Here is a 27521-nt window from a genome sequence, read left to right on the forward strand (position 1 = left end):
ATATGTAGGCCTCAATATAAATACTTATTTGTAGCTTTACATGCTGTGATGTTAGACACATCCCATTGCTACATCTTAGAACCATCCTGCTCTGAGAAAAACAACTACAGATTAGGTTAAGACAGTGAACTACACCTTGTTAGCTTGTCTTTATTTTTTGCAGGATAAGCATACCTCTGTCAGTTTTCACTGGACCTGTACAAACATGACTGCTAGTCTCCTTCCCCACCTCCATAAAGATGAAGCAGTCAGACAAGAGGTCTATGCAACTGCACTGCATGTAAAGCCATACATACAGTAATCTCTCACATCAAATGCTTTTGAATTAAATACTTTATATCACGTCATTGTATACGAGTTCATTTTCATAGTAGGGAAATATCTCAAAGTTTGCACCCACATCTATATCAGAGCACGTCTTCAATTTTCCCTAAAATGTCATTATTTACAATCTCTCTCAGAGTACGCTTGGGGAATCAGTCCGATAATTAGGGTCAATTATGCTGCCCACACTCTTCCCCACATTCATGTATAAGAAATGAAAGGAACATTTCTCAAGAATTCTGCATTTAAAGAAGAACACATACACAAAGCCTCACAAAATAAACACTGCGTAAAAACAAACACATTTAAAACACTGCCTCAAAGGCAGGAACACATTCTCTGCTGAGTATTCCCTCAAGTGTAAAAGGAATAAAAAATTATGATGAAATAAGAAAACCTTATACTGCTTTTGTGTAGCCTTTCACATTTATTCAGCTGGGCACAATCAAAGAAAATGACCTTTATCCAAATATTTCAGAGCTGTCATAAAATGATATAAAACCTACTGCCAGATACAGTTTGAATAACACAATTTAACAAAACTTTACTACCTTTGGGTCATTTTTGCTGCTTTACCACCAAGGCTTTTCTACATGAATAATGTACAAGAATACTTTATCGTTTAGTAATCGTGATTGAAATAATTAAAAGTTTACATTTTTAATGTGTTACCTATGCTACAGTAAAATAAAGAAAGTCTGCATAATCCAAATTACACAAAAATGGTGGTAGAATGTTTTGAAACATTTTCTAAATAAGGAAAGTAGCTTGTTAATATAAAGAAATCAAAAATATTTAAAGAGGAAAAAGCTCCAGCTGCCGACAATGTTTCCTCATTTGAAAAATAATCTGTGAATGTAACTACTGTAATGCTATTAGTCTTCTCCTAGGATTATGCAAACTACTACACTGGCCTTTATTAGCCTTGATTTAACGTCATGTTTATGCTGCTAGAGGAGTTTAATGAATCTTTAATGGTTTCTTTCACTGGCAGTACAATAAATTTGTGGCAGGAGGTCTATCACAAATATGCCTGGTCCATTACTCTAAGGATGATTGTAAACATGGTTAAATAAAGCTCTTAAAATTTAAAACTGGTATACTTCACTGATGTCTAGCTCAATACTGTGGCTTTAAATTGATGATTGTGTAAATGACCCTTTCCAAGCCATAATTAGTGCCAGGCATTGAGGTTAAGACTTCCCTGAGGGAAAAGTCTTTTGTAGGTCAAGAGCAAATGATGGAATAACATTGAATGAAAAGTCAGAACAAAGGAATGCACTTCTTATTTACTATTTCGTATTTACAAAATGCATGTGGAAGATACACCCAATAAACAAATATCACATCTTTCTCTATATTTTGCTGAAATAAAAAACAGTATTTTATTAGTATGTGCTATAATTATTTGATTTGTTTGTCTATTAAGAATGACATTTTTAAACAATACGCTTTGTTAAAGGCAACACCTATATGGCAAGGACTTAAAAGAAGGAAATGATAAAAAATATAGTTTTTAAATTTTAAAAAAATTACAATTTATGGGAAAGAATGTTAAAGCAAAATATATAGAAACACACCCATCCAGCAATCTAGCAGTTACAGAATACCTGTGGATGTTATGACAACCTTAAATCTTATCATCTTAAGGTATAATACATCAGTAATGCAATGGAAAGCCAATGGAGTATGGAAGTAGCAGCTTCTGAGAATTCATTAAGCAGAAGTCAGCTTACTTTCCAAGACTTTTATAGTTTTAGACAGAAAATTAACTGTTTTATACACATTCATTTCTGTAAATACATACAGTATGTATATACTGTATGTATATATATATATATATATATATATATATATATGTTTATATATTTTGATGCAGATGGCCGGGGCCCATGCCCGGCTGGAATGCCCCTTCTGTATATGTTCAGGGGGAGCAACCATGGGCAATTCAATAACTCCCCCTGGACCCTAGATGGCAACCCCCCTGGGTTGGAGCGGTGCCTCGGACACCCACAGGTGTCCATGGGAGTTGGAGTTTGGTGCAGCCCTGTTGGGTCCCGCAGGCGCTGCTAGGGGGTGCTGTAGCTGGGACTCCTGAGCACTTATGGGCAGTGTTTTCGCCACACCCAGAAGTGCAGCACCACTCCAAGGCGAGAGTCGGGAAGAGGGAGACAAAGCTGCAGAGAGAAGTGGAGGATAGGAAGAGTGTTTTGGTGTTTTGGGACTGTGTTATACTTGAGGGACATGGGGAAGACGTGGAACCCTGGTGAAGAAGAAAATAAAATCCCTTTTGGTTTATTTTAACGTGCCTCTGTTGTCAGTCTGTGTCGGGTCGGGAGCATATATAGCGCCTTTATCACTATACATATATATGTTTGAGTGTGTGAGAAAAATCAGGTTGAAATTCATATAATCAATGTCGTCTTTGTTACATACTGTACCATTTGGTATGGGATTCATAAAAGAAGTGTTAATGTTTATGATGAGCCATCTATTAGAATAACAAACATATAGCGAATGAATGTACACACAGATAGGCACACGTATGCACACACGCACACCCACATACATATATACTATATAAACATATTATATATATATATATATATATATATATATATATATATATATATATATATATATACACATACATATACAGTATATATAGTATATATACTGTATATAGTATATATGTTTATATAGTATACATACATACATACAGAGAGAGAGTAAAACATAAAATGGGAAATGCACATAGAAATATATAGTATCTAGAGTGCATATATATATATATATATATATATATATATGTAGTATATTTCTTTAGGATATGACTGCAAAACTGAAGAGCTCATACAATTACAAACAGTCATCAGAATAATGCATAGATTGCACAGAGACAGTGACTAGACTGCCATCTTTTGGAGGTGTGATTAGAACAACAGTATCTCTGGCACTTGCCTGAGGTGTCAGATGTATGTATATGCATGTGTGTATATATATATATATATATATATATATATATATATATATATATATATATATATATATATATATATATATATATATATATATATATATATATATATAGATATGTATACCGTATATGTGTGTGTATGCATGTTTGTGTACGTAAACACACACACATATTATATATATATATATATATATATATATATATATATACACACACATTTGTTCTAAGAAAACTACTTTTGAATTCAAAGCATGAGGATTAAACATTTCTTCCAGTAAACTTGACCAAATAAAGAGAAAGAGAAATCATTTCCAAAGACTACTCTATATATTTCACACCATAATATAAATGTTCCACTAGGGGATTGAGTTGGGTGACTGAAGGGTTCATTCCACCACAAAGTTATTATCCTGAGCAAGATTGTTACCATTTATCATGGGTGAAAGATGACACTCACTGTTAGTCAAGGGAAACGGCTACTTGAATACTTCCATCCAGATCAATACTCACAGTATTCTTTAAAAAGCAAAAGTAATTATACAACAAAAAAACTTTACAATCAATATACCGTCAGGTTAACTTAGAACCTGCCACACAGTTCTTAATGAACAGTCCTTTGTCAGCTGTCAATGAAACGCATACAGAAAGGCCGAGTCTAAAACACCACAAATTGACTTCAAGGTTCATTCTGTTTATTTTTAATTACACACTTATAGATGACAGGAGTATGGTGACTCAGTGGCCGGCATTGTGAGATAAGAATGGCTATCTAGATATGCATATGTGCACTCAGTAATCGACTTGTGTCTCATACTGGTCTTGTCCCTGCTTTGCAGCCAAAGAAGACAGGATAGGCTCTGGCATTTTGTATGTACGGTATGTAACAGAGAAAATGGAGTAATAGATAATTAGCTTTAATTACTAGTTAATTATTATTGTTATTATTATTACCTCGACCCATAAATCAATTTTTTGAAAAAAGTTATTAAAAATTCATAGATTCATCCTAAAACAATAATATTAATTTTAACAGGACAAGCAACTATATGAAGGACTACCTAAACTTAACTAGCATCTTCTGCCATTTGTCACTCTACATCATACAGATTTGTACCTAATATTTATTAAACTTAGATATGCAAAGTATATGAAATAAAGAAATAAATAAAAATATATTTTACACTTTTAATATATAGTACATGTTTACAGAATTTGATTTTTTAAGGTATTTTATAATGCCAGGATGAGCTTTAGCTCCTTACTTGCACTGGAATAAGTGAGCTTACATTAAAATATGCTAAAAGACAAGAGACTACCTGTCACCACTGCTTGCCCCATATTAAGTCACAATACACCAGAACTCTTGTGCTGCTGATTTTCTCTTAATTCCAAAGTGTTTCTATGCAACATTCATTTAGCAGTGTGGGTTCTACTTTCTCCACAAGTTTGTTCCTGAGGTCCCATCAGGTTAATATTTATGCTGAGCCTTGAAAACCGCTTCTCTCCCTTTAGGTTTAGGTCAGCCATGCCTGTTCTTTGTGATATAACTGACATTTGTGTATAATCTCTTTGTATATTCACACTTGTTCTAATCTTTTGTATGCTTTTCTGACTGTGCATTTACTTGTAGTTTATAATGTATTGCATGCATTATTTTGCATTGCACTGTTATTCTGTAGCTTACAGTGGCATTTTGCCACATCTGTAAAGTGCTTTGGCTTGTGCAGTTGGAGGAGCAATATAACCTAATGACTGATCGTCTGCGTGACAGTTGTTAGGCATCATTGAATGGTATTGAAACATTTCCAGCATTTTTTATTAATTAGTGAATGTGTATGCGTGTGTATTAACTCTCATTATTTCACAGTACTATAAAATGGGCTGCTTAATATATGGATGTAACATTTTTATTAGCTTATTTAGGGCTTGATCTTTGAATGCCTCTTTACAGACTAGAATTGATTGTGGTGTCTTCTGTCAACTTCAAAAGATCACCATAGTAAAGATACTTTAACATGACCACATTTGCTACTGAAAAGCCCTTCAGTAAACTGCTGGATATTGGAGTTTAATAAATTATTTGTGAATTAATTTAAATGCCACTTCTGACAATTCCATCCTTGTGGCTTCACTGAACTTTATAACCCAATTTGAAAGGTCACCATAGGTTAAAGGGCAGGGAAAAATCACTCTTGCTGTATTAAAAAGAAAAAAAAAATCTGACATCCAATTTTCAAGTTGATTTATCAGTGGAAAGCTAAAATTGATAGTATGCCATTACTGGGTAGCTAGCTGTCCAAGAAAGCTGTTACAAAGCCTTTCGTTTTGATTTAGCTTCATGGATCAATACTAACCTATACTGTTTCAATTTTAAAAATATTGATTTTTTGATGCCAACTCAATACTGGAACATTTATCATCAGGCAAAGCATAAAGCATGATCCAAGAACATCAATTCTGCTGAAGTCTATTATTTTTTAATTGTTTAATGGAAAGTAAAGATAAATATTAAAAAATGATTAAAAATAATGGGCAAATTAAAAATATTCATCAAGAATGTGAATGTCTCCCCATTTGTATTTATTTTTAAAACAAACCAGGTTAAACTGATATTTTGGAGGTGTCTTACTCTAAAAGGAGAATCTGTACTAAATTGACCTTTCATTGCTTTAATTATTATATTGTGTAAAGCTCTGTGCAAGAACTTGAACAACAGAAACAAACCCATTTAAAAAATCGGACAGCTATTTCAAAATGCTTCAGGGCTTTATATTTTACAAGAGCAGCATAAATGGAAAAGTTAATGTAGCATTGAATAAGACTGAGCTGCTCATCTGCAACAGTGCCTTGAGCTCATGAGCATATTGCATCATTTTTCTTTTCCAGCAGGTTACTATTAAATTCTGAAGTTGAAACTTTTGTTGTATAATTTACAGCACACTGCGGTTCAATAACCTTTTGTTTCAATGCAAATTTAATGCCACTCAGATGTTTTCTATAAATATTTGAAAACATAAATCTGGAAACCTGAAATTAAATTAAATTTGCATTTTGGGATGGGGGAGGTTTGCTATGGTAAAAAAGACCTGCATTTAGAATGGAAAAAAATTGCAGTTTTCTTTGCAATAAAATAAAAAAAAAACACCATTAAGCATTGAGAGCTGCATTTATCATGCACTTTGTTTAGTTTGCAATAAAACACTTTAATATATTTGTATGCTTAAACTATATATTTTTTGTAAATCATATAACATATTTTGCCTATAAATACGAAATCAAACTTAATTAGGTTTTCTTCTTTTACAATATAATTATTGCTTGAGGCTTCAGCTACATCCTGGAATTTACATGTATTGTCCATTTACTGGCTAATAGCCAGGATTCCAGCAGCTGAAACAACTAGGATACTAAAGCTCATTACAATCATTTAGGCACTGAAAGGGAACATTATGGAATAATAGCAATGTTAAAGTCACAGGATTAGGGACATAAAATGGAACAAAAATGCATTTTATGTGGTAAAAGACATTAAGAAGATGTACATTAAAACTGCTTCCTGCTGTACTTCCACAGTTGAGAACAATAGAAACAAAAATTTATAAGCACAAGGATTTGAAGATACAACAGAAAAATGTGGTCTGGAATATGCAGGGGTCTAGAGTCAAAAATATCATTTAAACCAAAATGTGAAACCCAAAAACAAGCTCAGTCAAGATGCTCACATTTTGTTCTAACTCTCTATATTGTTTTTTAAAACTAACTAAACATAACATGAAGACTTATACAATATGCAGAAATTTGGAAAACCGGGGCGTATGTGCTGCCGATATTTATGATACTGTCATGCAAGAAGCTTCTAGTCATCATGTGGCAGCGATGACGAGTTACCAGTAACAACAACAGCAACATAATAGCCGCGACCATTGAAAAACACTCAAAACGAAAAAGATCATACATAACAAATAACAAATAAAAACACTCAAAACGGAAAAGATCATACATAACAAATAACAAATAAAATGGTAGCACAGAAATGTCATAAATGTAATGATAATAATTCACTGGTCAACAAGCATTTTGCTACTGGGATTCTGTCACCTGTCCTTTAACAAATTTCACTTGCTGACTCCAAATCTGAAAAAAACGTTTTCGTCCAGCACGTCCCATTTTTTAGTTATGATGTTCCAGGTAAAGGCAATGCATTTCAGCATTTAAGAAATAAGTTTGGTCTCAAGAAAAGTGAAGCCAAAATTAAGGAAGGTGTCTTTGTTGGCCCTGAAATCCGTGAACTGATGCTTGACGATGAGTTCAAAAGGAAACTGAAGCCCACTGAATCAGCACCCTCATTCATGCAGGTTGTCTAGAATTTTCTTGGCAGTCACAGAGCAGAGAATTATGCCGAGCTTGTGGAGAATATGCTGAAAGCGTATCAGCTAACGGGAGCCAGAATGTCACTGAAGACGCATTTTTTACATTTTCATCTCGACTTTTTTCCACCAAATCTAAGCGATATCAGAGATGAGTATAGGGAAAGATTTAATCAAGATATAAAGGTGTTGGAAAACTGATATCGGGGAAAAATCACTCCGATCATGATGGGTGACTACTGTTGGTTCTTGCAAAGAGAGACGGATGTGCAGTACAAGTGTAAAAGCGAGTGCCTCCAACATTTTGGGCACACTGACCTCACTTTTATATTGAGGTAAATTGACATAAACATGTTTTAAAGTGTCTCTGGTATCGTCTTCTGGTTTGTTTTCAGAAAAAACACATTCAAACAATTATGGTGGGACAGAGTTCAAACTCTAGATATCGTGTTGATATATTATATTGATATTCAAAAGTGTCAAAACGGCAATGATGTGTATCTCAAAAATGTAACGTGCTAGCTTAATTCCGATTTCATTTATGAAATCAGTGTAAAAAACTTAATAGAGGGCTGGTCTGAAGTTCCCAGTAGCAAACAAAAATTTTTTTTGTAGACTAGTTTAATTCTAAAAATGACAAAATGCATAGATACACAAAAAGTGAAAGTGAGGTAGGATAAATTAAAGGAGTTGAACTTTTTCCGTTTAAGCAAAGAAAGAATAAGAAGTGACATGATTGATGTGTTTAAATTTATAAAAGGAATTAGTACAGTGGACCCTGACAGTTACTTTAGAATAGATGATGTAACAAGAACACAGGGATACAGCTGGAAACTTGTAAAGGGCAGATTTTAACACAAAGGTGCATAGACACATGGAATAAATTACCAAGCAGTGTGATGGAGAGCAGGACTTTAGGCACTCTCAAATCTTGACATATTATTATTTTGGACAAGGTAGGTGAATAGGATGGATGAGCTTGTTGGGCTCAATGGCCTGTCCCTGTCACAATTTTTTGTAATGTTCTGTTCTAACAATTGAGATGAGAAAAGGTCTTAGTGGATGTGTTTTCTAAAGTTGTATTTGCCATGAGGAAACAGAAAGTCATTTTCTATTTGGATGTTCAAAACTAACAGAATAGATATTTATAGAAGCTGTTTTTCTCTCCATCTGACAACTAATCTTCAGTTTTATAGTTGCTTTTGTTTGATTGGGTCTCTGACCTTTTCTGGACAGTACCCTACTTGTAAAATTTACTCTCCTTTGGTTTAGCATCTGAAGTCTCTTCTTCTCCTGGTTTATATAGTAAAGGACTTTCTGTTAAAGACTGAAACCACAAAGGAGCTGTCACAAGCTCAAATAGAAGCCCATGAGATTCTGTCAATAGAAAATACCTCTGGCAGGTCTAGAATATATATTCATGCCAGAGCAAAAGATGGAATCCTTCCAGCAGATGATAGTTCTACTGCTATAATTACTACAAGGAGAAAAATCTATGAGAATGCTAGGGTGGTATGATGAATACCTAGCTAGAAGTCCACATACTATTGGTGGGGAGCAAGGTGGACCTCTGTGCTAGAAATGATCCCCTGCTGCAATTGTATGGACACACTGCCTCATTAAATAAAATAACAGCTTGTGTTCAGGATTACTTGGTCTGCTATAGCAGGCTCTGAAAGAAAATCCCCTGGGCTTCCTGAACTAGTCCTATGGAAGCATCAATTGGGAATAAATCCTTATCACTGGCTTGTTGAGCTTAGACGCAAGATGTGACTTGAGGTAAGAACTTGAGTGGTGGAAGTTTGAGAAGTCGGAGCTTTGAGACAGAAAAATGCTTTACAAGAACATTCTTGGGAACTGCACGTCTGACATTGTGGTCAGCAACACAGGAGCGCCGCAGGGGACTGTACTTTCTCCGGTCCTGTTCAGCCTATCTACATCGGACTTCCAATACAACTCGGAGTCCTGCCACGTGCAAAAGTTCGCTGACGACACTGCTATCGTGGGCTGCATCAGGAGTGGGCAGGAGGAGGAGTATAGGGACCTAATCAATGACTTTGTTAAATGGTGCGACTCAAACCACCTACACCTGAACACCAGCAAAACCAAGGAGCTGGTGGTGGATTTTAGGAGGCCCAGGCCCCTCATGGACCCCGTGATCATCAGAGGTGACTGTGTGCAGAGGGTGCAGACCTATAAATACCTGGGAGTACAGCTGGATGATAAATTAGACTGGACTGCCAATACTGATGCTCTGTGTAAGAAAGGACAGAGCCGGTTATACTTCCTTAGAAGGCTGGCGTCCTTCAACATCTGCAATAAGATGCTGTAGATGTTCTATCTGACGGTTGTTGCGAGCGCCCTCTTCTACGCGGTGGTGTGCTGGGGAGGCAGCATTAAGAAGAAAGACGCCTCACGCCTGGACAAACTGGTGAGGAAGGCAGGCTGTATTGTTGGCATGGAGCTGGACAGTTTAACATCTGTGGCAGAGCGAAGGGCGCTCAGCAGGCTCCTATAAATTATGGAGAATCCACTGCATCCACTAAACAGTGTCATCTCCAGACAGAGGAGCAGCTTCAGCGATAGACTGCTGTCACTGTCCTGCTCCACTGACAGACTGAGAAGATCGTTCCTCCCCCAAACTATGCGACTCTTCAATTCCACCTGGGGGGGTAAACGTTAACATTATACAAAGTTATTGTCTGGTTTTTACCTGCATTATTATCACTCTTTAATTTAATATTGTTTTTTGTATCAGTATGCTGCTGCTGGAGTATGTGAATTTCCCCTTGGGATTAATAAAGTATCTATCTATCTATCTATCTATATAAGAAGTGCTTGCTGGTGATATGTACAAATGATTAAGTAGAATAGCTGCTCCACATGATAGATAAGCACATATTCCTTGTTGGTAGATTCACAGGGCTTCAGAATTTGGGTTATTAGTTATGGAAATATATATACTGTACAACAAAATATCCAGAATGCATTTAATAGACTATCTTGTGGTCTTATGTGGCCCTTTACTCTGAAGAAAGAACGACTCTCTTCAACCCTATATTGATATGGTATGAGTTTAATAAAATCACTATTAAAAATAATTATCCTATCCTGTTAATCTCATTGTTACTTAATAAATAACCAGTTTAATCATTTCTCTTATTAATCCATCACAATAAAGAAAGGTGACTTATTCTGGTGTTTTGAACTATGCAGAGTCCATTTCTGTTATTTTATTATACTTTTATTTGACAAAGGAAAGGAGACCATTCTATCCACCAGGCTCATTTGATTAGCCATTAGTTAAATAAACATTTAGTTAATAGCTAAACTGTCCCAATATCTAATCCAGATACCTTTTAAAATAGACATGATTTCTGCTTCAACATGTTTTAGTAGTTTGTTCCAGATTCCCACAACTTTTAGTATATAGAAGTGATTCCTGTCTTCAATTTTAAATCTAAATGGTGTACATTAGTAAATAATTTACCCTAAAGTTGAAATTTTGACATTGCTGCTATGTAATAGGGCACTGTCGGGCAACCGGTGCGCCGCGTGCACCATGGAATTTTCTAGGGGCGCCGCGAAAACTTTTGTAAAATATTTAAAATTGCTAGTGTTTTTGAACTTTTGGTTGATTAAAAAGATAATGTTTAAAAAAAATATTTTATGTTGGAAAAACAGATAACGGTTAATCAGATTATTGAATAAACGAATGTATTTATTTTGAATGCAAGTTAAAATTTTCGCTGTTCACCATTCATCATAATAACACCAGCGGTGTCAAAAACACATCTCGTAAGACTTAAAAAGTCTCACTGTATGGAAACTCAGTAACAAGGCCGTCAAATCACTGTTACCATTTGGAAGCTCTTATCTCTGTGAGCAAGATTTTTCAACACTTATGGAAATGAAGTCTAAGAAACGCAAGAGACTTCAAATGATCGACAAGGAAATGCGCATCTGTCTTTCGAAAAATTGATCCTCGCATCAATCTCATTTGTACTGAAAAACAATCTCAACATTCACATTAATTAAATTTAAGATTTATCCTTTGATTCCTTTATTAATAAAATGTCTTTCAAACTTGTAAAATTAACTGTTTTTATTGGCGATTGTCCATAGATTGTGTCGTCACGACTTTATTTATGGGCAGTCCCTCAGGTGCGCCGTGAAAGAAAATGTTTGGACTTAGTGCGCCGCAACTCAAAAAAGGTTGCCTTTCACTGTAATAGGGGTATGTTTTTACAGCATTGTATCAGTATTTTGTTGACTGCTTTTCGGTGTGTGTATGGCTATTTTAGATTTTGATGTTGTGACGCGTGAGTCCCTGTCTTGCACCCCAAAACATGAGGCTGAGTCTCAGTACTTTAGCAAAACCAGTGTTATTCAGCTTGAAACAGGATCACCACATTTATTTATAGCAACGGGATCTACCACTCTTCTATACACAGACACAACAAACAGGCAGGGTCGGGGCTATGTTAATGGCCAAGTAATACTGTTCCTTGCATTTATAATGTTCCTTGCATCACCCATCGATGACAGGCGCATATAGTGCGACCACGATCGGCTCGTAGTTGCTTCCACGGCGCTCCGCAACAGATAAGCAGTCTTTCACAGACACGGCAATCGTGCTTCAAGATGTGCTTTGGTGTGTCGTTCCATTTTTGGTCCCAAAAGAGTTCATCAGCATTGGTCTGTGCAGCCCTGGGACGGTGGCAAGCATCAAAAGCCTGCAAACTAACAGACCACCGAGTGAGTCGGGCGTTCGTATCCTTCCGTTTGTACAGCCATTGTAGTGGGGTATGGTCAGTCACGAGGGTAAACTATCGTCCTCAGTGGTAGTAACAGAGGGCCTCTACCGCCCACTTAATTTCTAAACACTCCTTTTCAGTGGTCGAATAATTACGCTCCTTGGGCAGCAGTTTCCTGCTGAGAAACTTGATGGGGTGTTCTTCCCCCTCAAAGCTTTGTGAGAGCACCTCTCCTAAACCAAAAGTGCTTGCATCTGTTTACCGAATAAATTCCTTTAAAAAGTCCAGATTGTGCAGAGCGGAGAACGAGGATAAATCAGCTTTAGGGTCCGAGAAGGCTCACAGCCATTGGTCCAGACAACATTACAAGTCAATGAGGGGGGCGGCCCGATGTGCAAAATTGGGAATGAACTGCCTGCAGTACCCAGCGAGCCCGAGGAAGGCACAAACCTGCCACTGTGGTTCAGGATGGGGATATGCAATTATCTCCCCTACCTTGGCAATTTGAGGCTTGAGCAAACCTTTCCTCATGGATTATCCCAGATAGCAGGTTTCCGACATACCCAGATTGCATTTCTTAAGTTTGGGAATTCTATTTTCTGGATGTTAGTTAAATTATCCCCAATGGCTACCTCGGTTAGGGGGACTGCTGCGGCCGTGACTAGGACTTTGTGACGGTCATGCCACACCTTTAAAAGACTAATATGCAAAATTTGTAAGGGTTTTTGCTGGGGACATAAGCTATTTTATCACTGCCGGTCTTTGCTATTTAGCCCGAAATTTATGTGGATAGGATGGGATCAACACCACCACACGATCCCCCTTCTTAAACTTGCGGAGTTTACTCGTCTTTTCATAATTACGTTTTTGTGCCTTCTGCTCGTGCTGCTGATGTTCCACTGCAATAGAGGACAATCTGGTAATCTGCTCTTGCAGCGAAACGCCTCGGTCAACAAACCCCACGGGGTTTCTCGTGAGTCCCTGTCCATTCTTAACAAAAAATGTCCAACACCCCGCACTGTCTGCGCCAAAATAATACTCTTAAAGGAATCAACCCAGTGGACGCTTGTGGGGCCTCCCAGACAGCAAACAAGAGGAAAAGTACAACTGCATCCCAAGAAGTTGGATAGTCATGGGCTACCCGCCAAATCATCTGTTGTAGGGTTTTATTAAATCATTCAGTCAGGCCACCCCAGAAATTTTTTCCAGCCAGGTGGCATGAAAAAGTAGCCGGGTGTGACGGAACGGGGAAATTTGGTGGTGGGGAAAATTATATGTGCACTATTTTTATTAGTTAATTATTATTAATTATTTTCCAATGCTCAATATGACTTCCATTTTTAAGATTTGACACTTGTGCCAAAATATTTTTATTAAATTTAAGAAGTATGCAATTCAGGATCCTGCAACCCTAACAAAAATTTTAAATAACAATTGCTATGACATAAACCAAGAGGCAAAAGTATTGTCGATGTCGGGAAGAAAAGTGAAAACAATGAAAAAAAAGTATGGGAACCTAATGAAGAAAAATTAAAAAAATATTCCTCAAAGCCAACTTGCATATGCAGAAGGTGTCTTCAGTTAAATATTTCTTCTTCTTTTCTTCCTAGAGGCCCAGTTGTCTTCAGCTTTCCCATAATCAAAGTCCCCAGGATCTGGGCCCTCTAAGGAGATCAGCATGAGATTATTTGGTGTGCTTTGATTCACACGATTTCTCAAACATGTCTTGATCCTTTTAAGGGCAGAAAACCCCCTTTCACATTCAGCTGTGCTCACTGGGATCACTAACCCAATATGAGCTAGTTTGGCTGAATTTGGAAACGACTGAATTCTGATGTCGTTGCCATTTTTAGTAAAATCTGTTTTGGACTGAAGTCTTTGTATGATTGACTTCTGATCATTTTGACACAACTGTCCATTCTTGGCTGCTACTTTCATATTTTAAAATTGGTGGGCTACCATTTTTGGAGTCAAGATCGAAAAGAATTTCAGCCTCACGATTCAGACTCACTTGAATCGTGAATTTCTGCATTGAAAACTTTTGAAAAGCTGGAAATAATTGGCATGTCTGGGAATCTTGCATCTAGGTGCTTGACAACTGTCTCTGGGTATTTATCATATATTGCAGTTTTGAATGACATTACATCACTCTGTGTATAAACAATGCGGAGATCTGACCATTCTTCTGCCAGACAATGATGAAGGCTTTGAAAATATCTCCCAGGAGTGTCTTTCAACTCCATGATGGACAATTTTGTGGCGAGCAAAATTGGCTCAATTTCGGTAAGATTGACATCTTGCCTTTGCCAAGCCTTAGATAAGTTGGACAACAAAGGTAATACGTCTGAAAGCATCATCAGAGAGGAAACAAAATTGTACGTTTTAATACATCTGCTTAATCCTTCAGCTGTGATGTCATTTTGTTCAGTGGCCTCTCTTTCCAGCACAGCTATGACACTCATCATACACTGTCGTAGTGACTGTACTGCAAAGTCATGAGACAGCCATCTAGTGTCACTGGCCATTTTTAGCTTAATCTGGGGAATGTTCAGAATATTTTGAATTTCCGATAAACCAGCCATCCTAACTGAAGAATTTTGGAAGAAATAGAAGAGCTGCCTTAAGATGTTGCTCAGTTTTGTTAAATAAGGTACAGCAGCTGCTGCTTGGGCACTTGCAAGGGCCAATCGGTGGTTTACACAGTGGCAGTTGACCAAGAGTCCAGATGTTTTATCTTTAAGCAGTTTTGTCACACCTTTCTGTTTCCCAATCATAACTGACCCATCTGACTCTAGTCCAACCAGATTAGCAGTTTTCAAGAGCAGAGTGTCCATAGTCTCACTCAGTGTGTTGGTTATAGTCTCCGCTTTGCCATCAATCATATTGCGGGTTGATACAAAACTAATTCTGGCCTTCTTGGCCTTTTCTTAAGAGTTGCTGGAGAGTCTCAAGGCTGAGATAAGGCTGGGACATGGAAACAATAGCAGCACACATGTAGGTGGCACTGGAAGAAGAAGTGGCAAGCGTATTGCTGAATATCCAGCTAGAATACCAGAAGGCCCTGATTCTGTTTGTGACATCACTTGAGAGAAGTTTGGGCAAAGACATATTGTGCTGTGCTCCTTTGTGATTAGCTAAAGTTAAAGCAAAGTGTATTAATCAAATCAAAGATTTTTGAATGAAGTGCTGACCTAGTATGGTGAGATAAATGCACCTGAGCATTCTTCAACTTTGTGTACAAAATATACTGTAAAAATGCAAGACAGTTTACTGAAAAACAGGCTCTTTAAAAGTATGACATCATTTAAATGTTTTTAACATCAGTTTTGGTTTAAAAATGCTTCTGCATATTTGAGTTACATTCATATTAAAAAATGTAAAGTTTGACTATATTACCTAAAATCAAAATTCTAAGGAGAATAATAAGGATTAGACCATGGTTTATAGTTTAGCATAGTAATTTTCAAGGTTCCTAATTAGGAAAAGTATAATAGAGTTTTGCTTTAATGTGTCATTTGTCACTCTTTCTTTCTTTATATTTAAAAACATCAAGTTCTAAAATAAATGTCACAATCTGCCATTGTAAGGTTATTTATAGTATCTCTTCTCTACACAACCTCAGAGTCTGCTGCTTTAAACACTTATTGCAAAATGGTAACTCCTGCATGAAACAATTTTTGCATTAATTGAAACAGTTATTAAGACTGCCTTTGCTAATGTTCAGAGCCGATTGCAACTGTCTAGTGTCACACACGTGCACATAGGAGGCAACTAAAGGGCTCACAAAGGGATAATTCCATGCCAGACCAGGGGGTGGCAGAGTGCACTGATCCTTCCTCTTTCTTATTTGCAGACCAACCACTGGAAGTTTTGCCTGGACCCAATGACATCACTTCCCCTGGCCTACTTTAAAACCGCCATGTTTGCCTGTCTGCATTGATTAAATTGTTGGACTGAAATCTGTTAAAACCTGTTTCATTTGAACCAAACTCTTCAAACTTGTCAGCCTATTTCAAGTATATGGGTGGCTGCCCCCAACCCTTTCCCTGTATCTTGTGGAATCATTTCACACTAGTTTTACGACATTATTAAAACAATCTATCAAAAGGGTGAACAGAAATCTTGTTATGGGTTTTCTCAAATTTTATTAATAATGAAACAACATCTTCAAACCTGCTAAATACAATTCAGGGTTATGGGACATGAGCCTCTTCCAGTAACACTGGGTACAAGGCAGAAACAGAGCTATACAGGATGAAAATCCATTGCAAGACCCACTCATTCACACATGGACAATTTAGTATTGCCATTTAACCCAACCTGCATTTCTTTGAAGATGTTTAAAGAAAACCCATGTAGATACACAGGCAAAGTCTTAGATATAAGATTTGAACCCAAGATGCAGAAGTCCTCAATATAGCCCATAAATTAAATCAATAACACAAAGCTTGATGGAATCCAAAAAACAAAATCAACCATATTTGTACATATGAGAAGATATAAAAATGTTTTGATCCTTGTGTTTTAGGAGAAACACCATTAAAACCAAAAAAGTTTTACTTTCAGGATAACATTTGCAAACACTAATGCGCTTGTTATAAAGATCATAAACCTTTTCTATGGCACGTTAGTGCACTCTCTGGACTGTAGGCAAGATGGTGTAAACAAATTCTATTCACAGTATTGAAACAATTGTTTGATTCCTCTCACGTAGGAATCTTTAGCCTCAGATTCTCTTTAGAACATTGGACACAGTGATGCTTGATTCCAGTAGTCAACATTCTAGATGCCCACTAAACACAGACCTTGTTCACTTTTAATTACTCCTGAAAAAGAGACTTAACTAACCCATAACTAGCTCTTATAGTATCTGCTATCTCACACACTGACACGTTTTTATTCACCATTACAATCTGCACCAATGAGATCACATTTTTTATTTTGTCATTGCCAAAGGCTGGCAAGATCTTTGGTCATCTTGGAAAGATGGAGTTCTGCAGTCTAACGTTTTAATAAGGCATATGAAGAAATGCTGTGGGACATCTGTTGGTGAAGAAAGATTCACGGATCTTGACTTTGCTGATGATGCTGTGATCTTCGCGGAGTCGATGGAGGCTCTGATCGGGGCGCTCGAGAGACTTAGTGAGGAGTCTGAGTGTCTGGGCTTGCGAGTGTCCTGGATAAAAACCAAGATCCAGGCCTTTAATGACCTCATGGGCACAGCCATCAGCAGTGTGTCTGTCTACGGAGAGAGTGTTGACCTTGTTGAGAGGTTTACTTACCTCGGCAGTGACATTCATGTCTCTGGTTGCTCTTCCTGTGAAGTCAGTAGACAAATTGGGAGAGCATGGGGGGGTCATAAGATCACTGGAAAGGGGTGTGTGGTGCTCCTGATATCTATGCAAAAGGACGAAGGTCCAAGTCTTTAGAGTCCTGGTGCTTCCTGTCTTGCTATATGGTTGCGAGACATGGATGCTTATTCAGTGACCTGAGACGAAGACTGGACTCCATTGGTATTGTGTCTCTCCGGAAAATCCTTGGGTACCATTGGTTTGACTTTGTGTCGAATGAGCGGTTGCTCATGGAGTCCCAAATGAGGCACATTACCTGCATTGTGAGGGAGTGTCAGTTACGGCACTACGGCCATGTGGCGCGTTTCCCAGAGGGTGATCCAGCTTGTAAGATCCTCATTGTTGGGGATCCGAGTGGCTGGACCAGGCCAAAGGGTCGCCCACGTAACACCTGGCTGCGGCAGATCGAAGGTCATTTCGGGAGGGTGGGACTGGACCGCGTGTCTGCCTGGGGGGTTGCCAACTGGAATCCTAAGTTGTTTCATTGTGTAGTGGGTGCGGCAACGCACTGTACCAGTGCATGCTCCCCAACTTGACTTGACTTGATATGAAGAAAACTGGTGCTAATACATTTTAACTAGGTGAGCTTCTCAAGGTGTATTGTTCCCTCACTTTACAAATTCAATGATAGCAAGGTGCCTGATTTTATTTCTTGGCCTTCATATTGACTTGGATTTGAAAGAGGAAGCATACACTATAAACCACAAATACTAGAAAATCATTGCAACACTTACAAAATCAGCATCATAGGATGCCACTTCCAGGTTCAAGTTCAAAAAAATTTTGATCATTCCACGCACATGCTTTATATTAACTGTATAAAAACCCGAGTTAGTTATATGATGCTAAAATTAAAACTATTCAAAGCTAGAATGCTACCATATTAAAATATGGTCATATTCATTATACACTAAATAATGACAAGAGTCAGAAAGAGCAGCTAGTAGCCAGCCACATGTCATGTTCTGTTAGTCACCAGAAACCCTGCCAAAGACAGCGTTGAAATACAGGAATTACACAATCAGTATCCCCAAACTAGACTCGTATGCTAATAGGTGGCACTGTTCAGTTCGTACTGGTAAGCAATGAGCATCACAACAAGGGTTAATATTTTTAACTATCAGGATATAATTAATGAATCACACCTCCACATAAAATGTTTACCTGAATAACCATATTGACATATACACAATAAAACAATACACTATAAAACTACAAAAAAAAACTAAATCCTTGCATATTTCACTGTTAGTGGCCCTGCCCATTGTTTTGCAGTTCTCTAATATGTGCCTTGCTCAATCCAACAGTTAACTCACATGCATGTGACTTATTCAGTACGAGTTATGCGTGGGAACTACATAAAGCCATGGGATTTGAACTGCCTTAAACATGAATTAATTAAATGTACTCACACATTCACACATGGTTTCAATCAGAATCACAAATTAAACCTTACAGACATGTATTTAGGATCTTCTTCTTCTTCTTTCGGCTACTCCTGTTAGGGGTTGCCTCAGCAGATCATCTTCTTCCATATCTTCCTGTCTTCTGAATCTTGCTCTGTTACAACCACTACCTGCATGTCCTCTCTCACCACATCCATAATCCTTCTCTTAGGCCTTCCTCTTTTCCTCTTCCCTGGAAGCTCTATCCTTAATATCCTTTTCCCAATACTGTATACCCAGCATGTCTCCTCTGCACATGTCCAAACCAATGCAATTTCGCCTCTCTGACTTTGTCTCTCAACTGTCCAACCTGAGCTGACCCTCTAATGCACTCATTTCTAATCCTGTCCATCCTCATCACACCCAATGCAAATCTTAGCATCTTTAACTCTGCCACCTCCAGCTCTGTCTCCTGCTTTCTGGTCAGTGTTACCGTCTCCAACCCATATATCATAGCTGGTCTCACTACCGTCCTGTAGACCTTCCCTTTCACTCTTGCTGATAACCATCTGTCACAAATTACTCCTGACACTCTTCTCCCCCCATTCCACCCTGCCTGCACTCTCTTTTCAACCTCTCTTCCACAATCCCCATTACTCTGTACTGTTGGTCCCAAGTATTTAAACTCATCCACCTTCGCTAACTCTACTCCCTGCATCCGCACCACTCCTTTGACCTCCCTCTCATTCACAAACATGTATTCTGTCTTGTTCCTACTGACCTTCATTCCTCTCCTCTCTAGAGCATATCTCTGCCTGTCCAGGGTCTCCTCAACCTGCTCCCTACTATCGCTACAGATCACAATGTCATCAGTAAACATCACAGTCCACAGGGACTCCTGTCTAATCTCATCCGTCAACCTGTCCATCACCAATGCAAATAAGAAAGGGCTCAGAGCCGATCCCTGATGTAATCCCACCTCCACCTTGAATACATCTGTCACTCCTACCGTAGACCTCACCACGGTCACACTTCCCTTGTACATATCCTGTACAACTCTTACATACTTCTCTGCCACTCCTGACTTCCTCATACAATACCACAACTCCTCTCTAGGCACCCTGTCATACGCTTTCTTAGGATATACTGTAGGAGCAAAACCAGATTACCTAGAGAAATGCCTCACTGAGACTGTTCTCTTATCTTTAGCCAAGTTAGAAGTTTTCTCCTTTTTTGCAATTCTTTGCATGTATTTATGAGGGGTGTTGCTGTTGTTTGTTATATTATTTTCTGAGCTTCTGTCACACACTAAATTTACCCTTTGGGACAAATAATTAATCAATCAATCAATCTACTGTATCTATCTATCTACAGTATGACAGTCTTCATTTTGAAATTAAAATTAGCTATAAGTTGCTATGTCCAAACATTAATCTGAATTACTTTGTGCCTTTCTTGTTTTCAGTTTTTGGTTAATTTGAACACTGCAGAATATTTTAAAACTTATTCCTTATTTTTTAATCGATTATTTAGAAAATAGCAGTAGAGAAGGTCTTTTTAAAAATGATGTTAATTTAATTAATAGTAACAACAGATTCTAGCAAACTGTTTACTTTTTGCTATCTGAACATTTGATCTAACGGCCATTAACTTGTATTTTAGATTTTGCAATAAATATGACACTTTTTAAATTAATTTTACAGTTTTAGAAACTTTTTCTTATGGGGACCACTTTATTTTAGCTACTCTAGATATATACATGTGCTAATAGTTTAAGGACTAAAAAGGTTCTGGTGAATACAGTATATGCATTCAGAAAGCATTACCAATAATAAAATACACAATACAATAAATCTCTGGAGACATCATGTTTTTTTTAAATCAACTACCAATTTATAAGATGGATTTCTAAATTTCTTCCATCCATCAAGTGGTAGGCATTTGCCTCTTTTTTGATGATGACACACTCCATCCATCCATTATCCAACCAGCTATAGTCTAACTACAGGGTCACTGGAGCCAATCCCAGCCAACACTGGGCGCAAGGCAGGAAACAAACCCTGGGCAGGGCGCCAGCCCACCGCAGGTGACACACTCTATCCTAAAAAAAACCCTACTTTATTTTATATAATACCTTTGTAACGTGAATAAAATCCCACATACTTTATACAATTAGAACACAAGCAGGTTAAATTCTTTTTATCAGGGTCACACAGTGAATCAAAAGTGAGGACGGAGCTGTCAGATTACAGGTTTAAGTACATCGTTTTAAACACTATAAACTGAACACATAGTTTTACATAATAGATGGATGAATGGGTGATTGCCAAAAGTAAAATAAGTAGAGAGAAGATGGAAACTATACATCTCTTATTTTATGGGACACCAAGCAGTCAAACTGCTGCCAGCCACTGGGATAACAAACTCCAGAGTTAAAATGGAATTTATTTCACTGATAACATTTTAAACTACAGAAGGTTGCTTTGTTTTTATACTATGTATTTTCATAACAGAAAAGCTGTGTAACCTGTATATCTTTCAAAATATATTCTATATATTGGATGCTACATAAAGCATGTACAGTAATTCAATGATCTATTACGACATAGGATCACAAGCTTACCTCTGAGAGAGTGTACCCCAAGCTCCATGCTTGTTTGTTAAAATGTTTAGGATCTTCTGCTTTAGCTGATTAGCTGTCACATGATCCCTGTGTTTCGCAGCACTTATGAGATGGTCACACATCTTCTCCTCTTCTCTCCTGTCAGCAGCATACTGGGCACAGTTGGACTGTCAAAGAAATCAACACAAGAGTGGGCTGAAATGTTTACCTGATTAAACAATCAAGGCACAAAAGGAATTCTTCAAAAACAAATATGCAGCAAAAGGTCAAATGACAGCCAAGATTCTAAGTGAAAACAACAATATCACTGAAGAGTAATTAAGCATAAGAAATAGTAACAAAAATCAACTAAACAGACAGAAATTTGCAAAATTGTAGTCAAAGGTACTAACCATTGAGGAATTCATTTTATAGCCAGGTGCACATGTTGCATAGTATTTTAGTTTATTTTCTTGTAAAGACTAATTTTTTCATTAATTTCTATTTTATTTAAAGGAAACTCCCACTTTCTGCTTTATTTTCTAAAGGTGCCACAATATTGTTTATTGTTGTGATTCAGGGCCCAAGTTCAAGAAACCATGAATCTTAGGCTTAAAGACTGTGTATGAGGAATACACTTAAGGGAGGGGAAACCATTTAAGCTCTGAGTCAATATACACAAATCTATTAATATTAATTTATCTAATATTAAATAAAGAGTTAAAAAAAAACAAACCAAGAAATGTAAAATGTTCCAAACAACACAACAAGAACAGCCTTACTACCTGTCCACACCATCTAACCCATTGATACAGACCTAGCGCACCGGCAGCCTTAGCAGTTGCAATATCAGGAGCAGAAGGCCGCAGCTCCTAGAGCTCAGCATATAAACAGCAAAAACATGCAACATTAACACAAATGGAGGACAAAAGAAAAATACAAAAAGATGAATAAACATCTTGAAATAAACACCCTTAAAGATAGGGTGAGAAGCTCAGTCATCCGGGAGGGGCTCAGAGTAGAGCCGCTGCTCCTCCGCATCGAGAGGAGTCAGATGAGGTGGCTCAGGCATCTGATCAGGATGTCTCCTGGACGCCTCCCTGGTGAGGTGTTCCGGGCACGTCTAACCAGGAGGAGGCCCAGGGGAAGACCCAGGACACGCTGGAGGGACTATGTCTCTCGACTGGCCTGGGAACGCCTTGGGATTCTCCCGGAAGAGCTAGAAGAAGTGGCCGGGGAGAGGGAAGTCTGGGCATCTCTGCTCAAGCTGCTGCCCCCGCGACCCGACCTCGGATAAGCGGAAGAGAATGGATGGATGAATAAACAAGAAAATACCAAATAAAAAAAATATTCAAAAAGAAATGAAACAAAAACATAACTGGTAACATAAATCACAAAATAATTCATAAAGCACAATAGAATTAACAGAGAAAGAACAAAACAATAAAGCCAGGTATAGTATTGGTATCCATTGGTAGTTATGTTACACAGAGACCAAACTTTCTCTATAAAACATGGTGGCCTACAGTGAAAGTCTCTTAGCAAAGGGAAGATATACCATAGGTATTTCTCTATTTTAGTGCTTCAACCCTGTCTTGTACTCTCAGTACTCTTTTGAACACACCCATCCATCCATCCATCTTCCAACCCGCTGAATCCGAACACAGGGTCACGGGGGTCTGCTGGAGCCAATCCCAGCCAACACAGGGCACAAGGCAGGGAACCAATCCTGGGCAGGGTGCCGACCCACCGCAGGACACACACAAACACACCCACACACCAAGCACACACTAGGGCCAATTTAGAATCGCCAATCCACCTAACCTGCATGTCTTTGGACTGTGGGAGGAAACCGGAGCGCCCAGAGGAAACCCACGCAGACACGGGGAGAACATGCAAACTCCACGCAGGGAGGACCCGGGAAGCGAACCCAGGTCCCCAGATCTCCCAACTGTGAGGCAGCAGCGCTACCCACTGCGCCACCGTGCCGCCCTTTGAACACACCTTTTATATAAATATTATCATTTCTGATCCATAAAAGTCTAATGTCTCTTTATAGATTTAAAACTAGCTTGCATCTCTGTTTCTCTGAATTAAATAACAACACTTAAGATAAATGAAAATGTTTACCTAAGTCAAAGTAATTTTTGCTTGGATGCTTAGTGCTGCAACATCTTACAAACCGTGCACATATAATAAATGCACTGCCAATGACAATGATCACAAAATGACAGTGTCCATGTTAAAAACAAAAAACGTAACAGTGCTGTGATGATATAAGAAAAAGTAAAAATAAATAAACACAGAAAATTACATTTCTAGAATAAGCTGGCTATACAGAAAGATAGAGACATATTCCAAATTGCATTCACAACAAAATGAATTGTTAGTTTGATTTATTTTAAGGTTACTGTTTTTCTTTGGGCACATACTGTAGACATAATTTGTGTGTATAGCTGTTATGATGCTGTGCGGTTGCTAGACATGTGATTCATGTGCCATTTCATCCTTGACTTCATAGTAAGCATGATAAAAAAGAGACACACACAGCAGCAAGTATCCAAGTTATTCAAATAACAAAGTAACACACAACAAAACAAAAAAGATATTAGACAAAAAGATATTACTGATTCTTAGGGTTTTGAACAGTATTTCTGATTTTGATGATCCTTTTGGTTTGGTGTTCTGGCAAATCTTTTCTAGTGTAATGAGGCTGTCTATGACTACATAGTCTCCAAAAACGTTAGTTTTTTTGCCCAACATCTATATGGTCAGATACAGCTAGACGCCTCCCATATTTACAGACAAAGGGACAGTTTTGAATAACTAAAAAGTTAAATAAGTATGTTTTTGGGATGCAGGAAGGTGAAAGAATCCTGGGACAATGCCCAGACAGACACAGGCCTTATTGCCATTTTACTCACCATTGTTTAGAAATACAATGGGTTTTGCATACAATATATACAGATACCTGAACAGCTGGCCACAATAATGAAACGTATTCACAAAATAGAACTGTTACCGATTTCTGCTTTTTTTTTGACATTAATTCAAATTTTCTTCTCACACAGAAGAAATTGGGACTAGAGGATCTTAACCAGAGCAGCAGAATGTACAGAAACATGTTGCACAATGACAAAATAATCTCTGATGTATATTCAGAGATGCACCTGTGCACTTTAAATCCTAGCTGGGATACAAGTAGAATACATAATCCATAATACATTGTGCATGCTACATCAATGACTAACACCTAATCCAAAATAAAATGTAAGACATTACTGCAGAAACCCTCCTAATGTGAATACACTGTATTCAAAATACCTGTCTTCATGTAAGTCGTACATTCTGATATAAAATATTCTGCAATTAATTTTATATTGTACCTACAAATTAAAGCTCATCTGTAATTCAATTGTAAAATTAAATGAAAATGGAGAAATTCAACCAAAAAGAAATGTATTATAGTCATTTTGGCTTGATGGAGCATATTAGATTAATTACTGTATATCATTAATAGCCACAATTTTGTTATTTTAAAGAAATCCCAAAAAGGAGAAATTCTGACATATTCAATGTAACATTCTGAAATCCTTCTAATTCAGAGTCATGGGGCAATCAGAATCTATGCCAGCATCACCGAACGCAAGGCAGGATGCAGCCCTGATGGGGTGACAGTTCTTTGCAGTCTTAACATTTCTGAAGAATCTACATATTTAATGTTTATTTTAAACATAATTAAATTATGAGTTCCATGAAAATTTCTGTATAATAGTCATAGAAGTGTCCACTAAAACAATGACAGGAAAAAGGTTAACAGAAACCATGCCTAGTACTAAATCTAATGAAAAGGTAGAAATTACTACAATCATGTAAAAGAATTATTTTACTACATTAAAAGTAAAAACAACTTAAATATTCACTAAACTTTAACCTTTAGTCAACTGAGATCCAGGTTCTATTTACACTCACTAGCCACTTTATAATGGACACCTTGCTAGTACTGGGTTTGCCTTCAGATCCGCTGTAATTATTCATGGCATTAATTCAACAAGGTGCTGGAAACATTCCTTAGGAATTTTGGTCCCTATTGACATGATAGCATCATGCAATTGACATGGTCAACAACAATACTCAGGTAGGTTGTGGCATTTGGAACTAAGAGGCCCAAAGTGTGCTAAGAAAATATCCCCCACACCATTATACCACCACCACCAGCCTGATCGCTTGATAGAAGGCAGGATGGATCCATGCTTTCATGTCGTTGATGCCAAATTCTGACCCTACCATCTGAATGTCGCAGCAAAAATCGAAACTCCTTAGACCAGGCAATCTTTTATTGCCTGATTTCGGTAAGCCCGTGTGAATTGTAGCCACAGTGGCCAGTTCTTAGCTGACAGGAGTGGCACCTGGTGTGGTCTCCTACTGCTGTAGCCAAATTGCTTCAAGGTTCAACATGTTGTGCATTCTGAGATGCTCTTTTGCATGTCTCGGTTATAACAAGTAGTTATTTGTGTTACTGTTGCCTTCCTAACAGGTCAAACCAGTTTCTACTGTGACCTCTTGCATCAACAAGGCATTTATGCACAGAGATCTCCCACTCACTTGATGTTTTCGTTTTTTTGGACCTTTCTCTATGAACCCTAGAGATGGTCGTGCTGGAATATCCCAGTAGATCAGCAGTTTCTGAAATACTCCCGGGTATCCCGGGTGGCACCAACAACTGTGCCAAAGTCACTTAAATCGACTTTCTTTCCAGTTCTGATGCTGGGTTTGAATTTCAGCAGGTCATCTTGACAATGTCTACATGCCTAAAAGCATTGAGTTGCTGCCATGTGATTGGCTGATTAAATATTTGCATTTACAAACAGTTGAACAGGTGTACCTAATAAAGAGGCTGGTGAATGTATATTGAGGACCTGGTCAAGAGGTCAAAACACCAAAAAGATTGTAAATAACACAACAAAAACTAATAAGGTGTAAATGGTTAAAACAGCCAATGACATCAAGATGACAGGAAAAGGTGTTAAGAGGCACATTTAAAATTCTAATGTTACTAGCAGTTTATAGGATAAAATTAGATTTCATGTCATCTTGAAGGGATATTTTACTTCAGTTTTAGATGGGATAAGATTGTTTTTTGTAAGGCCTTTGGGGAATTTCACTAATACTGAGAATCTAATTTGCTAACAGCAGCTGTAAGTTAATTGAATTTCTTTTTTTATATTTGAATTCTGTCAGATATTATATGACAACATATTCTTCAAACAGCAGCTAACTCAATCTTTAGTTGTCATCTTGGATTATCATGTGATGCACTGATAAATATCAAATGTTATTTATCTTTTAAATTATATGACGCATATACCCTGACAACAACTTAATTGTGAATGCATCTTTATCTGAATCTTTAAATCTTCACATCTAACACTTGTGCTGGCCCTATCAAAAATATCTGCAGCCTACTCACCCTGACAAATGATATTAAAGGTTGTGTATTTTTCCTCCTGACAGTCTATTGCTTGGTGTTGAATAGTTTATCTCTGAGGTCAAGAGCCACAGAAAACAGTACATAAGGCTGATGTCTGAAGATGGCTGTTTTTCCGAGATAAGAGGTCCCTCATGCAGCACACATAAGTTATAGTTTTTCATGTTCAAGAGAATATTTTATTTATTAGTTGACTTGCCTCTTCTAGACCTAATATACTCATTAAACAATTATCCTCTAGCTAAGTTTCAACTGATCAAAAATGGGATA

General features: G+C 37.6%; 1 protein-coding gene across 26 annotated transcripts in view; it reads right to left on the bottom strand.

Moving 5' to 3' along the window:
- Positions 1 to 27521, bottom strand: part of nbeaa (neurobeachin a) — a 925612-nt gene that overhangs the window by 375104 nt on the left and 522987 nt on the right. For all 26 annotated transcript variants that reach the window (XM_051927338.1, XM_051927337.1, XM_051927335.1 and 23 more), the window contains one exon: positions 21785 to 21951. In XM_051927338.1, coding sequence (XP_051783298.1) covers positions 21785 to 21951 — 167 coding nt within the window. The remainder of the gene's footprint in view (positions 1 to 21784; positions 21952 to 27521) is intronic.

Source organism: Erpetoichthys calabaricus, chromosome 4, assembly GCF_900747795.2.
Source record: "Erpetoichthys calabaricus chromosome 4, fErpCal1.3, whole genome shotgun sequence".
In the NCBI taxonomy this organism is placed as follows: Eukaryota; Metazoa; Chordata; class Cladistia; order Polypteriformes; family Polypteridae; genus Erpetoichthys; species Erpetoichthys calabaricus.